At 38.5% G+C, this 17,724-nt stretch overlaps 1 protein-coding gene across 1 annotated transcript in view; it reads right to left on the bottom strand.

Moving 5' to 3' along the window:
• Positions 1-346: 346 nt before the first annotated feature.
• CMC1 (C-X9-C motif containing 1) overlaps positions 347-17,724 on the bottom strand; it is a 42,458-nt gene continuing 25,080 nt past the window's right edge. The window contains exons 3-4 of the mRNA XM_009086137.4: positions 1,837-1,927; positions 347-610 (exon numbers count right to left, since the gene is read on the bottom strand). Of these exons, the coding sequence (XP_009084385.1) occupies positions 496-610; positions 1,837-1,927 (206 nt within the window). The 3' untranslated portion in view covers positions 347-495. The remainder of the gene's footprint in view (positions 611-1,836; positions 1,928-17,724) is intronic.

Raw genomic sequence — 17,724 nt, 5'->3', positions numbered from 1 at the left:
TAGCTCTTCTACATTTGCCACCCCTCTCTTCTAGTTAGGGCATCTCCATACAGTCAGCTTCAGGTGATGACTAACAGACCAACTTCAGTGTATACCCAATCTGTGATCAGTTAACACAACTTAAATTATTCACCCTTATGTTTTTATGTAGCCTGGCCCATGCAGCTAGATTTAGGCTTTAAATTTCAAATGGACATGCTGGAATTGTAAACTCTAAATTGTACTAAATTGTACACTGGTAACAAAATCTCAGGTCCAGATAGAGGAACACACCTTTGCCACCTCTCTTGCAAACTGTGAAAGCATGCTGCAGATCTTTAATTACAAGAAGTTTTAAAATTCACTCTTAATTTCAGACATTATTTTATTCTCCATTCACTATCTCATTTTGTGTATTTCAGTAAACTCCACACAGAGTGGTACAGACAATTTAAGTCTGTTTAAATCAAGTGAAATCCAAATTGCATATTTAAAAAAGTTCATTTTAAGTTTTAATCACACATTCGGAGTAAACTTCTGTCTTTTTTTCTTAATTCCAGTTGCTCTGTATTCTTCTCTTTGCTTCAAATATTCTGCTTTGCATTCTTCATAGAATGATGGATCAGAATAGCTACAGAAAAAGACATATTGTTTTACATATTGGAATAGTGAACAGATATTGCACAAGTACCACTCATAACTGATCTTCCTTCCACACCCAAAGAAAACTTGTCTGCCTTTAACAATAAATTAATTTTCCTTTTCAAGCCTCTGTAGTGAAGCCACCAAGAGGAAAGGCAGAAAAAGGGAAATACATTTGGTATTTAAGTTCAGCTGAAGAATTCACTTACAGTTATCCTCCTCAGCATGGGAAGCTGCTGGAGATGACTTATTTTTTTAAAACATCCAGGTAACTACTGGGAATAGGTTCAAGTGTAATGATCAAGGTCCTTGATCATTACATTAAATTCCTTTCTCTCATAATTTTTCAAGTATAACTATTCAACACTATAAGTCTTTTTTTTTTTTTTTGTCAGAAGCATTTTGTTTTATTTTATTTTTTTCAAAATGTGAAGGAACAGATAAGTAAAACTGAGTAACTCCAGCAAGTTCTGACTACAGTTAAGCCTAAATTCTTGCCTGGCTGCAGGTGTTTTTTTCATCAGTTCCTAAATACTTGAGAATAACTGTCACTAGTTCAAAGGCATTTATTTTTAATCTCAATGGCTGGTTTAAGAGAGCAGGACACACCAAAAATCAAACCAACCTCCTTTTCCCCCCAGTCAAACTCAAAACCTTTGCAGCCCTCACCCTGGGAAATTCAAGAATCTGACACTTCAGCCTAATGGCACTGGGGATAAATTAGGACTTCCAAAAAAGATGTTTCAATCCACCATGGCATCGAGTTGACCTCTCATATACAACAATTTCCCATTGCTCCTGCTACTGCTGTTCACAACAGCAGGACACTTTCAAGACAGACTAAATCTTAAAAAAACAGAAGCAAAATGAAAACCAAATTTTCCTGTCTTACTAACAGACTATGAAGAAGCTTCACTGTGTGCCCCTATCCCCACATCTGTGATGTACTAGAGCAAATAAAAGGCTGCAGGTCCTGTGGGCTGAAATTGTCCCCAGGTAATCAAGAGGAGAGTCTCTGTAGCCATAGATTTATATGGTAAATAAAATCTTGTCAGTTAGGGCCCTGACCAGCACAGTTTTAATAAAGCAATGATACCATTTTCAGAAAATACATCCAAGTCCCTAAACCTGCACAGCCCTTTTCAGAATAGCTACCATTTCTAGATTAGTACAGGCCATGCACAAAAGCCCAGCAAAAACTCAGGAGGGACTTACTAGCCAACCAGACAGTCCTTCAGTGCTGCATTCTCCTGCCGACACTTCACCACCATCAGAACACCAGTTTCTTGACAGCATTTAGTAAATGCTGGAGGAAAAAAAACCAACACAAACTAAATTGAAGTTAGAAAAATGACAACAGGTGAAAAAAACCCTGTGTGTAGGAAGTAGCAGACCAGATCTGATTTATTATTAATATAACCATAGTTGGCCCAGATTCTCATACTGTTTGCAAGGTCTTTGTCACTTGTTTAGCAACAACACTTTAACTGGGATTCTCCCCTCATCATGTAGCACATTCACACACATATTGCTGTTGCTAATACCATTTCTGAAGTTATTCTTGCAGCAAATCCACGATTCTTGTGCCTGCTTTTTACATGCTCTACTCAAGGCTACCACCTAAATCTCTGGCATTTAAGAACAATGAAGTTGCTCAATGAAGTGAAAGTAACTGGTCTGTTTTAAGGACCTTAAGACTTAAAAACAAGTCAGTGAGATACTAAAACAGAACAGCAAAGTCGTGGCTAAGGACATGGGATTTATCTGGGAATAACTAAAATTATGCCTCATCGTTACCAGCAATCTGTACAGATGTTTCACTGAATAATAACCCTAGATAAGAATTGGCTGTTATTTCTATCAGGAGATTTCAAGCTGTTCTAAGAGGTAATCAGCTACATTTAGCAGATGGAAAAGAGAGAGAAAGAGAAAGAAAAAAAGGAAGCCACATGTCCATGATCAACCACGAGCCGGATCAAGAACAAAGTTCACCCCTACCACATCCCCTTCCGGAATTCCATCCCTTTCTCCTCCTCTAAGGTCTTCCTGGTAGTGATTTAATATCCAGCAAATTTAGGGCATACAAAAATTATTTTCTTGCACATACTTAGCAAAATTTACAGCTAAGCTAGTAACATCAACACGTAATGGTGCTACATCACACAACAGCTAAATCACGTTACCTATGCTCAGTGTATAGATACATCAAGACTTAAATGAACAACAAAGAAGAGATTTGTGCCTATAAAGGCAGCACTCCTGTCCTTTGCTCCTAGCAGATGCCCGCTGAAATGGGCATTAAGCAATTGTGGACTTCAGTGGAACAAAATTCACCTTTTTGGATCCTGGACACTACTGGCAAGATTTTGAGAAAGTGATCCAACAGCTGCAAGCAATCCCTAGGTGAGATTAATCTGTTTGTCCACAGCCATTATTAATTAGGCTTTCACTAAATAATTTACAAGACAAGGTAGTGTTTGCTTAAAGTGGTGATAACAGATTTCAGTGTCCTTATACTGTGAAACTTTACAAAGAACTGACTTCTTACCTACTTCAAACATATTATTTATTGATGAACACTTAAAAACATTGTGCAACACAGCACCCAGTGTTACACACCGGCAACTCCACCACACCCTACATGCAAACCAGATAAAAGTGTGCATAAAATGGGTTTAAGCTAACCAGTTAATTACCAGCTGGAAAGACACTGTAACCTGTGCTCAAAGGTATCTATTAACAACCACATGCAGTTTCTAAGATCTATGTTTTAGACTTAAAGTCACCCAAATGCACAAGCATAGCTTTGAGGAAACAGGACAGCTGTTTCCTGGACAGCTCAAGTTTACTAAGCAGTTTAAGCTCAGAACAAGACAAATTTGTTATTAGGTTATCAGAATATTTCTTTGGTTTTCAAGGGTGAATCTGACATATCTTCCATTTCTTCCTGGGCTATTTATATTGACTATTCCTACATCAGCATCCCAGAAAAATCATACCTATTAGGACATTTCCAAAAATGACCTTTCTTTTTTTGTGGGGAAAAAAACAAAGGTTATTTTTGGAAATGTCCTAATAGGTATGATTTTTTGAAAGCTTTTGGTCTGTCTAATTTGATTTATACTCTCTACAGGCACTTCTTTAAGTGCTGTGCTGAGGTTTTGGGTTGGGTTTTTTTGTTTTTTGGTTTGTTTTTTTTTTTTTTGTAGTAATCATTTCTTCTGGAAGCTGTGAAGTAAAAAACCACTAAGACAACAGGAGGTCCCTCTCACTTGTTAACTCACCAGTCTAGATTGGTTAAAGGCGTGATGTCCCAGTGAACAAAAAAAGCCTGAACTGCAATTGCCAGCATTCCCTGGCTTCAGAAGGCGCTGCCTGTGGTACATGGGCAGGCACTGTTGCAAAGTGATAAAACTGCTTCCAGCTGTTTAGCTTTAACATTACTGATGCTTAACAACAGAGAGGAAGAAAGAAGGTTAAAGCATATTAGGCATCCTTATATGAGCACACAAAACTTGATTATCCATCTCTTCTGCTTGGCAGTCATGTAAGGAATGCAAGACAGGTTTAGTTATAAACACTTACCAGAAACCTTCCAAGAGTCTGGAGAATGTTTTTTTTATTTTTAATTGTGCTTTGTCTTGCTCACAGAGGGGCAAGTACCAATCTCTTCACTCCCCTAACCAGAGACAGGACTCAAGGAAATGGCATGAAGCTGGGTCAGGGCTAGTTTAGGTTTGTTACCAGGAAAAGATATCCACCCAGAGGGTGGTTGGGTACTGGAATAGGCTCCCCAGGGAAATGGTCACAGCATCAAACCTGCCTGAGTTCAGGAAGCATTTCAACAGTGGTCTCAGGCACATGGTGTGATAGGGGTGTTCTGAGTAGGGCCAGGAGTTGGACTTAATGTTCCTGATGGGTCCCTTCCAACCCAGCTCATTCCATGATCCTGTGACTCTTCCATGAAATGAAATGTGTCAATGCTGAGCCGCACAGTGTTTAAACTACTCATTTGGAGAATAATGTTAGAAATAGTGCTCAACAGTTGCAGATATCTCAAACCAAGAATTTATCTCCATGTCTGACAAGGCTTAGTCATACCTCAATCAGGCAATATCTGCATTGTTGACCAAACTTTCAGGATGCATAGCAAGACACCACAAAGGAGCAGATAGACAGCATCCAGTTACAAACCTATTGTAATTTAACACTTTAGCAGCTATGGGGGGTAATCAGAACACTAAGGAATCCAAACAAACCTTCTTCCTGATACACTGATAGAAACAACAGAATTGATCTTTTCATAATCTTGTGTATGGTACTATCTTTATGACCTCAGGAAATGGCTTTCCATGATTTCAGAAGTTCATGGACTGATACATTTTCTTTCTTCCTGCAAGCAGCAAGCTACCAAAACAAAACTTCAAGCAGCAGCAAAACAAGAGGCAAATTTGGGCAAGTCTGTAAATTCATTGCGAACTGTAATACAAAGGAAAGTCATTTTTCAAACAACAAAAGTTATTCCCAGTATTTCCAATACAAATAAACTGAGGAACAGAACTCAACACCACAGAAGTGAAAATGCCTTGTCAGATAGGGGAAAAAGGCTTGCCCTCCATCAAATCACCCCTTTGCCAAGGCTTTTCTAGGACAGCTACATATGTCCATCACTGAATGCTCTGTGCACAGACAAGGACAGATCCACTACTGCGTCAGCAAGCTGCAGGTGCCTACCAGTTACCACGGAAACTGGCTACAGACCCCCCTTTCACCTGCAGCAGTCATGGTTCATGACATCATATCTGACATAGGTTACCCCACAGGCTCCTCTCCATGCCATGGGCTCTAAGGGGATGCACAAGAAGCAAAGATCTCTTCTCAAGGCTACAGCTCAGAGAGACTTCACTGAACAGCTCAACACTGATTTGAGGCTGGATTTCTTCTTTTTCTCTCATGAAGAAAGCTTTGCATTTCTGTTGCAAGGCAAATCCAAAATAAGTTTGGTCGCAGTTCAGAGAATTTTAAGTCTCATTATGTTCTGGCCATTACAACCACATAGAGAGATTTTAACTGCTAAAGCAAGCCTGCAATTTAGTACCTTTCCTAAATCAACCAAGTATGTAGGCCAAAAATGTATCTTTGCCAAGACAGAGGTCTGCTGTCAACTGAACAAAACCTGAACAGCCATGTCTGAATACAGAGCAATTCAGTTTTGCCAGTTCTCACCTGCTCACTATGGCATGCTGGCATGTCCAAGGGATCTGCCTATGATGGGAAGACCACATTTTCAGGGAGAGACAGGAGGGCTTTTTGGCTGAGGCCAGAGATGAGTGAGTCCTTCCAAGGACTGACTCTTCAGCAGGGAGCATATCCGGCCCTGAGCAGCTCGGAGAAGCTGCTGAGTTTGGTCCCCAGCACCTCCAGAGCTTGTGGCACTGCCCAGGATCCAAGAGCTGGATTTCACTGGGTTTTCCTATCCCAACTTACCCACCTGTGGAGAAAGCACGACACAAAGATCTAGGAGAAATTAGATCCTGACATATGTAAAGTCACAGAACAGCAAAAAAGTAGCTTTTAAAAGCCTTCTTAATTTATAAAGCTGGACAGACATGCATTTTTTAAATAAAAATCCCATTCCAAGTCTTTGTAATTTCCTTCAGATACAGAATTATACAAATTATGTTGGAGGCATGAAAAATTAGTTTTGAGTGCCTGACTTAGTATATTTGATGGTTGATTAAAAACTTCTTTAAGTTGCAGAGCACTCTTTTTATTAAGATTTCTCTGATAATTAGCTAGGTTGGCACAGTAAAGAACACATTGTTTACAAAGATCTTTACACTCCACACTAATCTTTGCTGAAAAAAACAGTATCTAAGAAGAATGCTTTTCTTTAGTATTTCTAATTGCTTTTTCCCCTACTCTGTTTTATGACTTTACAACAAGAGAATATGAAAAGCAGATGGAAACTGAAGTGAAACTGGTGAACAGTTCACTTATCACAGAGTAAAGATTGGACAAATTATTTCCCTGTCTATTCAAGCAGTCAGTCAGGCATATGCAATACACAATAAAGTATTTGAAAAGATCAGATACATTACCAGAAAGCTACAACAAAGTTGGTGGGGGTCCACCAACAGATGTCCTGGGACATACAAGTCCTAATTTAAAAAAGGAGATAAAAAGCCAGGGTCCTGTTCATTTTAACTTTAGAACATATTGATAGGTTCAAGAAATATTTGCTCTCTATGACAAAAATATAAAACTTGTAGGATTTTGAGTCAAAGAGACAAACCAACAATCTGGCATAAGACACAGGCACAGCTCTGCAGAATAAAGACAATGATTTTCTTCCACACCATTAAACCAGACAAGGTTAAATTTAACACTGTTAATTTCAGTGTCTGCAGGACTACAAACAGTGGACAACAAAAATAAGGCAACATATTTATGATGCAAGTATTCTTTATGTACCTTACAATACCATCCCACACCCAAACAGAATTCAGCTGGTTTCTTCACTGTGCTGCATTCAAAATGAAATGGTGCAATAGGTGTGCTGGACTGCTGAAGTTTCAGTTATGTGTATGTAAAGGAAAGACTTCATGAAAAAACACATGTTATGTCCTGCCACAAGCTTAAAAACAAACTGAAATATGTGGGGTTGTTTTTGCAATTTAATAAAAAGGAACAACCAGCATCAGATTGTATTTGTAGCAGATTTCTAAGGGATTTTTTCTCTTTAATTTAAATATTTTAAAATATTAAGATAGTTAATTATTTCTTCTTCCAAATATCAAAGTCTTCCCACGTGCAAGGTAAGAGAAGAATAAAAAGTGGGACTTATCTCCAGACAAGCAGCTGCATGGAAACTGTGTTGATATAACACCAAGGAATCATCCTCGTTATTTTCAATGTATGAACTGTTTGCAGTGTGAAGGCTATTTCTGAAAGTTCATTTTTTGCAGATTCAGATTATAAAAATACTTGGCACTTTCATATTGCCTCATATTGTGAAGTGTTCTACATTTCGTATTATGTTGGAACTGTAGTTTTATCAATTATAATTGTGCATCTATTTTACAGATGTGCTTGTACACAAAATAAATGAAATATTCCCCATTATCAAGATAAATTGATCCTCTCAGGTCTGGCTTTCGTTTATTTAAAGACTTTACAATTTTACTACTTAAGAGAAAGTCCTACAGAGGTGTTATCTCACCATTTATATTTTCTCAACACTTATGATACTGCTATCACACTCTTAAAATAAGAAAAAAAAAAACAAACCAGCCTGCATCATGATCCAAACCAGACTTATGCTAGGGTAGGTTTTTTCCCTCTACACACACACAAAAAAAAAAAAAAGAACAACAACAACAAAAAAAGAAGTAGTTTTGTCCAGTGTTCGAGTCATTCCTTGGGCCGTACCACTGAGTGGAGAAAAGATGCCCAAATAACAATAGGGATTTGGAGGTGACAGTAGAAGGAGGAGGAAACAGCTCCCTTTAAAATCTAAACAAGGGCAAAATTTTAAAACCTACATTTGCAAAATGTGTACAAAAAGATTAAATGATCCAAAACATTACCAGCAACATTTTTAAGGGTAGTTATAATACTTTTAATTTTGTATTAAATTCTGATTCATTAGCTTGTTACTTTGAAGATGACTCAGTATGCACAGAACAGATTACTGGTGCATTTAATGAGCCAGAGGAAGTAGTAGCATGAACATGAAGAGATTGTTTTACATTGTAGAGTATGAGCTATTTGATATTTCCAACACAGTACAAAAGAAAGCTTCTCTGTAGATTGCTCATGGTTCAGTTAACATCACTGAATATCTAATACCTCCAACTCAATTAATTCTCACCTGATTAAGATCAGTCTGATATTCAAACTAAATCATCTCTCCAGTCAAGTAGAAATCAATATTTCTGATTTTACTTTTAAATTACAACAACAAATAAAATACATGCATCGTCAGTATGCTAGGAGTAGCTTTCCTATTCTAGCCTTCTATGGCATGCATAACACAGCTGATTAAAGAATTATTCTAATTTGAGCAACAATATATATAAGGCAGATTAATTTGAAGAGAAGGAGATAGCATGAAATAATTAAATGCATCTTATATAGGGCAAAGAGAAAATTGACATAAAATAACCTTGATTCTTTCAAGTGAACCTCTGTTATCAGATCAAATACTTTGTCTCTGCAAATATCCATTTGCTATAACATAAAAATCATATACTTTTCATTTTCCTGCTCATCACCAGCCCCCCAAAATCTGATCCATTTCAGCTTTTTTAGCTGCAGGCATCTGTCCTAGGAGAGATGATCAAAACATACTAGCACACAATACAGGACTGGAGAGCAGAGAATCCCAGAAATTTAGGAATTTTAAGGAAGGGATATTCATCCTCCTGGCCAGTCTTTTCCAGGGCACTCACGGCATAGAAAAGCAGCTTTATCTTGGAAGTACAGAGTGCAAACAGAGGATCCCCCAGCAGACCACAGCATCTCTGGCACTCCAGAATGAAATGCAGAAACCTCCCTCGGCCCATGACTGAACATACAGCAGGAGAGAAACATCAGGAAGGCAAACAGCACAACTGTGATCTGCAGAGGAAGAATGCTTCCAAAAAAAACCTAGAAACTCTTTGTCTAAACACAATGCCTTGGGATAAAGAAAGCATCTTACCAACATCCTGGAAATAAATCTCAAGACTTTGCTTTAGGGGACATTTAGAGATGTGAAAATAACATACTGGATCAAAGGGCCTATTTGTCCTGTACACCATCTTTCTCAGAAGGCAGTAATAGCTTCTTTAAAAAAATGTGTCAGAAAGGCTACATTACAGAAAAACATCTTCTCAAATGAAGTTTCTTCCTAATCCTTATCAACTGTAAGCTTGGCTTATACCTTGAAGCCTAAAGTTCTCACATGCCCTTCAAAACCCTTAGGAACCCTTAGGATGCCTTACATGGGGGGTGTAAACGGACAAGCATCCAAAACAAGAGGATGAAAGAGGGGAAAAACCTGAAACCAGAAAGGTATATGCTAGCCTGGATTCCTTCAAAATCTCTCTGCCTTGGCCCACCCAAGTCCTGCTGAACTCCCAACTACTGCAATTGTAGATATTTGTTTCATACCATGCGTGCTTTTTTCATTAGCAGGTTTTCAAAATCCTGCTGCAAAAATTAATTGGCCTCAAAGTGTCTCTCAGCTGGATACAGAAACAGGCCAGAGCAATAGGGAGCAAAGGCACTCTACCCAGATCAAAAATGTTTGAGAGTTGGTTGGGTTTTTTTCAGAACATCCAGTTATTTGCCCTGTAAATGCCACCTACCTACTTAGGAACAAGAGTTTCCAAAGTTTTCATGTCCTACATACATTGATATTGCAAGGATCTAGGTTTGGGCAACTGCTTACAATGGGCTTTTAAAATTAATATAGGAAATCAACAGCCTATTTAAACATTCTGTTTCAAAAATTATTAAAAAAATATACATAGGTTTGTTTTTTTTTTAAACCACAATACCACAGCAGTTCTGAAAACTGATGCAAGGCACATAGGGATCCTCCAACATCAGTTAATTCAAAACAGAAGTCATTGCTCAGCTGATGATTTTTTCTTACAGAATATTAGCAGGGTTTCTCTTGTTTTCAAAGCCAACAATCATTAAAGACAGAATTTGTGGGGGGAAAATAGAGGATCTTAAGAAACTACCATCAAGGAATGACAAGCACATTCACGGAAGCCACATTCCATGAAGATACAGTCCCATTCCCATGTGATGCAGAGGCTTGTGCTGGGGGAACCTCTCTCACCAGACTCACTACATGTGTCCTGCAGTTCAAAATTTGCTACCATTCAGACTGAGAATTGTGGATGCTTCTAACACGCATAACCAGAAACATCAAGCAACAGCAGAGAAGCCCTTCTGTCTGTCCCAAATAACCCACACTTATCCACAGCAGATCGTTGGACCTTTTCATTCCAATTTTATAATAAGCACCAAGAAACAGAGAATGGAACTGAAAAGCAAAGTTTAAGAAAGAGAAGAATTGCTTTGTTTAAGAAAAACACATAAACCAATCTGAGGAACACAGCCAAACACAGAAATTCAAGCCAACCCAATCAGCTCAACTAACAAAACCTAGACAAATACTTAGAAGAATTAACAAAAATATGCCAGATTAAAGTAATTAAGCATTAAAGAAAAAAAAAAGGGTTCTGAAAATAACATATACATGCAATCTCAGGATACTTTAATGAGCATTTAGTTCTGTCATTAGGACAAGGGCAGGTCAGCTCTGCTCTATGTCCTGCACATATAAGATCTGACCAAAATGTCTTGGGGACAAGAGCTGGAAAGACTAAAGTTGGTTTTCAGTTTCATATGAATACTTGCACACATGAAACACACATGAAACTTGACTAGGAAAAGTGTTTCCCTAAGAGTCACAGAGTCAGAAAAGAACATATACCTTAAAATGTCAGGCAGTGCTTTCCTGATTATTGCTAAATGATGAAATACTGTGGAAGACAGAATTTATTAGCAATATATGTTTAGTCACTAGAATTTCAACAGAACTTGGACTGTAACAGCAAAAGGAGCTTTGGCAGAGATCATAAAGAGAAATGTCTACTTGCTAGTTTTGGTGCCATAGACCCGATCTGATCTTTCTTCCTGGATGTACAGAATTGTCAGCATTTTCTGTATGCATGAGCATACACACCTACCTACATATGTGTGTGCACACGTTGCCCCAAATGCACAGGAATCTAGTACACTGTCATATTTTTAAGTAAATTTCAGCAACCCAGCTCTATCAGAGCTACAAGACAAGTCCTCCTGCTTCTGACTAAGCATGACAGGCAGAGCACAGCAGTACACAAGAGGGTTATGTCCTCAGAAGACACAGGAGAAATAGCAAGGGCACAACTATCATGTATAAGGCTTTACAGCAACTACTTTGTCAGTCAAGGCAGATTGAAGTGCTCAAAGATGACAATCTGCTGGGCTATGAAGGCAGATTTCCTAGTGAAATTACAAAAATCTACCCTTTTAAGCAAAGTAAGCACATTGCTGTGAAACATTTTATTTGTATAAATCATGATTTGTCCACTAAAGAAACCTGCTTGAGGAATGTTCTTGTCAAGTACAAGCATCACCTTCTCTAAAAGGCTTCAGGTAAAGCAAACCCAGCAAGCACAGCCAGCTGGTTAAACTGCACTGGTTTTAAACAACTGCTTCCCTTACAACTGCCTTGATCTAATTTTCCTCCCAGCCTGCAAGTAAGTATCCCTGACATCAAGCATTACCATACCAGGCGCTGGAAGAGGCAGAACTGGAACAAATGCAAGTTCCCCCATGGCTACTGTCTGTCACTGCCTGCTTTTATATAAACAAGTGCATCCAACTTGAGCTGTGCAGAGCAGCCTCGCCTCTGCCTATCCTCCCGCCTCCTGTGGGAGCTGCCGAGCCACTCAGATACAGCGGAGAAGTTCGGATAACAGATGATTTAAAGAAACAACACCCCTCCCTCTGTCCCACAGCGACTGACTCTTCAGCTGAACTCTAAAGGCAAAATATATCTATTTCTCGAAAACAGAGCTTCACGGAGTGGAAGAAGTAACAGTAATGTCCTTCTACCACACGGTGGGGGTAGAGCAGGGCATTTATTTAACTCCTGAGGAGGCATTTGCCCAGCTATTCTTCCATGACAGCGGGTCTCAGTTACACCGTGCTCTGTCAGGGACTCTTCCTTTCCCCCGCCCCAGTTCAATTTAATGGACTTCCAAAACTTTCTATTTAACTCAGAGCTCCATTACTGAAGGTTGGTGGGAGCAGTAATAGCTGAGTGAAACAAAATATCCTCTTAAAAAAAGTGAAACTCGTTCCAGGGTTCCAGCTGGAGGTGAGATGGGGTACACAGAACACGGTCAAAATATCAGGTCTTCTGAGAATATAGAATGCTCCCAATATATAGAATATAAAATATTTATACAGTTATTAAAAGAGGAAGTTACTTTCCCTCGCAGGTCACAATTCATCCCCAACCACTGTTCCAACATCTCCAAAACAATTATCATGTACTTATCCTGCTTTCCAGTAAATGTCTTTTTTTTTTTTTTTCAAAGTGACTAGCCACAGGCTGGTGTGGAGGCAGGAATTCTTCACCATGGAGAATTCCTGCTGAAGAATTTCTGCTGATTGAGGTACTACTCAGTGCTAGTAAGGATGACAAAACCAAAATGCAAATTTTCCAGGAAAAAAAAAAAAAAATCTGCTGTGTCCACGTTCTAAAGTGAACACTGAAGACCCCTGCAATTATGGCCACTACGTGGTAAAGTATATGAACTTACTTTTTCAAATAAAATTGCATCATTGACTATGGAGACATTTAGGATTTTGACTACTCTACTCATTTCATGATTTTGAAGAAATTACTTTAAACCATGAGCCAGGAAATCACACTATCAAAACTTAGCAATATCTGCAAATTTGGTAGTAACATTTATCTTTCATCTTCTGTAAAATGTTTTAAATAAAGGACTGCAATAACCAGGTACGTTTCTTCAGAATAAAAGTTGTAATTTTAAAGACAATAACATAAAATACTGGTAAGAAGGGAATTTACAAACAAATCTTTGATAAATCTACAGAGCAAAACAAAATGCACCAGAAACTAGGTATGAAAACCCCTCAAAAGAGAGAAACTGTTTTGCAGTGTAAAGCTTAATAGGCAAATGGCCTAAGAATCTGTGTGAGATATTGACTTTACTAGCACAAACCCAGGTGTAGTTTGGTACACTGAAGCCTCGGGGACACAGCTCTGCCTTCTGAAAATTGATTACACTGTGCTCCTCAAGCTGTATGCAGAGGGATTCAAATTTGGCAGGAGGGAGTTTTAAGTGCATCTATTCTGCCTGCTCCAATTATCTTGTTTCTGATGCAAAAACATCTTAGAGCATCAACATACAAATACACAGCATAAACAGTGTTACGAAAGAAACAGCAAAAACAATCACATAGGTGTGGTTTCCATTTTTAGAAAAACAACCAAACTCTTATGAATTTATTCAGCAATTGTTAAAATAAGTAGGTTAACAGTGCACTGCTACAAAAATCATTGGCAAAGGAGATACTGAATGTTAAGACAACAGGATACAGATATGAAGCACCAGTTTAGAAGCCATTTGTCACTTCTTCCTATGGTATGAGGATACCTCCAATGAAATATCACATGCCTATCCAAGCAATCAAGACCGACTGGTTTTGTCAACTGCTTTCTAAAGGAGGAGACTAAGTTTATTCCTAACACATTCAATCACAGACCAATATCCAGGGCTCAACCTGCTGTAAGACCAGAAGTGACAGAAGACCCCTGTGCATTACTCAGTGGCAGCTGAGGACACAAGAATCTGAAGCAGCATTCAGCAGCTGGGACATGAGCAGAAACTGACTCAGGGTCCTGGTGCTGCCACTACAACCCCCTCTGACTTTTTGTCTTCTGTTTATTTAGGACTGAAAGTAAGGACCTTTCCTGGTTGGGACTTCAGTGCTATGACTGGTTGACTGTGAGTGCATTCTCCACTGGTACAATGAGATTTAAAAGAACCTAATGTGGCTAAAAATCTTTCCTCCATTTTCTGGGTTTTGAACTAAATGAGTTTTACTCACTGAATGCAGATGTACACATGCCTCTATCACCACAGATTTGTCAGCATGTAAGTTTTTTCCAAAGACTTGTCTCACCTTTATTCTGAAGAAGAAAAAAACACCCAAAAGCTAGCATATGCTGTATTAATGTAAAACCCCTAGAGGGCAACTAAGCTTCAATTTCAACCTGCATAAATATTCAGCTCCTTAACCAGTTTACAGATTATGTAAACTATTTCCTTCAACCTTGTTTTTTTTCCCCTCGTTTAAAAGAAATGAATCCTTTTCATTCTCAAATCACATTATTGCTGCCTATTTAGTGCAAGTTAATCACCACTGCCCAACCAGAGATCGAGTCCTCAACCCAACAAAGCTCAAATGTGCGCAAAAGAGAACAATAAAGAAAACACATGCAAAGGCTTCATTTAAACAAAGACAGAAAACAAGCATATGAAAGTCTGAAATCACTTTCTTTGCATTAAAGACCTTTAACAATACGTCTTGTTTATTATTCAGCTTAGTATTAATTTATTGCATGGCATCTGTTTTCTTGTACAGCAGTCTGGTTGCAAGTCTCAAATTTAAAAATCAAAGTTTACACTGTTGAGATTATTTGCCTGTTTTCCCCTACACACCAAGATTTCAGCCTTATATATTTGGTGGTAAAAAAAAAAAGATGAAATAGGAAACAAGATGTCAAATTAGTTATGAAAAATGGCTTCATTTAGATTTTGGTCTTTAGCTAGAGTCCAGGACTGCTGCCAGTAGTGAAAGTAAAAAAAAAAAAAAAAAAAAGGAAAGTAATTGGAGCCACAAAAGTAAAAAGCCTATATTCAATTAAAGTGCTCTTCCCAAATTTTAAATTGGTAACCAATGTCCAGCTGAGCCTTGTTTGACATGAACCAGCAGGCAGCAACTGCCTTTCCCCTACTCTGATCAGATCTTGTTGGAAGCTGAAAGACACTATCCTGCCAGTCCACACCTGCACAGAACCTGCAGACACATTGATGCTTAATGTTAGAGAAGACACTAACAAACCAATGGGATTCCCAAGATATGGAAGCAACCAAAGACAGACAGGAAAAAAACAGCTCAAAGAAATGCTTAGGAAATGCTTGCACGAGTAAAAGAGTTTCTACAGAGCTTTTGCAGAAGATCAATTAAGCAAACAAAAACTGACAGCACTGCCATTCCTTGCTTTATGCATACCAATGCAATGTCCCATACGCTTTGATCATGACAGTTCTCCTTCATTTATGGTCACACACATCTGAACAGAGACTAAGAATGACTACCAATCGAATACACTTTGCCTCATTTTACCCACCCAAAATTTCCGTGTCCCACCCAAAGCTGACTCCAAAAGTACCTTCCTGTCCTTGCTGCCTTAAGCCTTGACAAGGAAGGGGTAAGAGAACAGGGAAGACAGAGAGAACAGGGAAGACAGAGAGAACAGGGAAGACAGAGAGAACAGGGAAGACAGAGAGAACAGGGAAGACAGAGAGAACAGGGAAGACAGAGAGAACAGGGAAGACAGAGAGAACAGGGAAGACAGAGAGAACAGGGAAGACAGAGAGAACAGGGAAGACAGAGAGAACAGGGAAGACAGAGAGAACAGGGAAGACAGAGAGACAGAGAGACAGAGAGACAGACAGACAGACAGACAGACAGAGGGGACTACAACTGGGATGAGATGTCTTCCATCCTACATGACCTAAACAAAAATCAAAGGAGTCTGAGGAGTTGACATAAATCTCCAAGGGTGTTCCACTTATAAGGATCACCTCTCTGAACACTGCAGAACAGGATGAACTAACTTCTGCTTTGAATAACTGCAGAAGGGAGAAGAAGATGGCTACACTGTTTCTTACTCAGATTCATTGCCTGAAATACAACAAGCTTTAGGTATTCATTCTGACCTTTTTGTCACAAGTTCAGCCAAGGCTTAGAGATCTGAGGACTTGACAACTATTAGTACAAAAATGCCCATGTAAAATGTTATTGTACGATCAGTTCAGGTCTGATTGTAAAAATCTAAACCTAAACCTTTTACACAAAAGATTGTAAGTACCAGATCTCTTTATAGCACAGCAGAACCCAGACATCAGTGTATAAACCTTACAATCAAACTTATTATGGTGACTATATTACGTTAGAAACAAGGAGGTTTTACCTTAGATTCACACAAAAGAATTTTTACACACTGTTACAATTTACTACTTATGTGAAAAGGATCTGGCTGAACCTGATACCACAACCCAAACATTGTTACCTTTAAGTACTTTTAACACATTTCCCAGAGGTGATTATTTCTCCTCTTCATTAGAGTGGATGAATTACTTTCAGGCAAGTCAACTCATTGCAACACAAACATTAGGGCCACAGAGATCTGTAACATCAGGTCTGGAACAAACAGCACTGCACTGAAACCGCTGCAGAAAAGAAAATCATGAGACCAGAACTGTTTATCTGGTGGGAGAAAGTAGCCAAAGCAAAAGTACACAACTGTTAAATATCTTCCTTCTTTCTACAGAAGCGCAAATACTATTTTTTGGGGTCGTAATTTACTGAGTATTCTCTGCCCAACAATGAATGTTGCTAAATGGTTTGTGCACAGCCAGTAAGTAGTATTTGCATGAATTTGACAGCAGAGTGAAGAGGACAGATTCCCTCCACAGTATTTTGGTTTAAAACTGCTGAAGTTTTATAGTTACTCAACAGATGGAGCATATCAAAATGAACTTACACCAGTCTTGCTGAAGCAAAAGCATCTTTTTCACACCATTCTCACTCTCCACAAAGAACTCAAAACTTCCTCAAGCTGTTTGGAATGTATAAAATAAAATATAAAAAAATATCATCATATATACATACATGAATATGCTTTTTAATTTCCCTAAAGTTGGAATAGTTTTCAAAAGCACAGGGACACCTCTATTACAAGGAAAAAGCTGAAGAACTATTAATACTACTACTCAACTCTCATGAAGCATTGTTACACTTAGCTAATATAAAATATTTTAAACATAGGACTTTTGATGTAAGTCATTGAAGACACCAGAGAAGCTGTGAGCTCTTCTAGCACCCCATTAAACATTAGTCAATTACTAATCAAATCTTAAGTTATATAACCCAAATGCTATACCATTCTTTTGTATTCCTCTTTTCCATATTCTATCTATGGAAAGCAAAGGTAAATTTCTGTTCATTAACTAGATACATACTGAAGCTTACATTTAATGTAAAAAACCCCAAACCACTCAGAAAAGACATGCAAAGAAGCACAAGGAGGAAATCAAGACAGATCAGAAATGACAAAGATTATTTACACCAGAGAAAACTAAAGAGTTCTTTTCACCATTGGCCCCATGAATCATTTTGACTGGGCTGTCAGGGTCACTGTAGAAAATTATCACCCCAAAGGCAGGA

Source organism: Serinus canaria, chromosome 2 (genome assembly GCF_022539315.1).
Source record: "Serinus canaria isolate serCan28SL12 chromosome 2, serCan2020, whole genome shotgun sequence".
NCBI lineage: Eukaryota > Metazoa > Chordata > Aves > Passeriformes > Fringillidae > Serinus > Serinus canaria.
The sequence above is the reverse complement of the archived record's forward strand: the minus strand, read 5'-3'. Positions and strand labels throughout refer to the sequence as shown.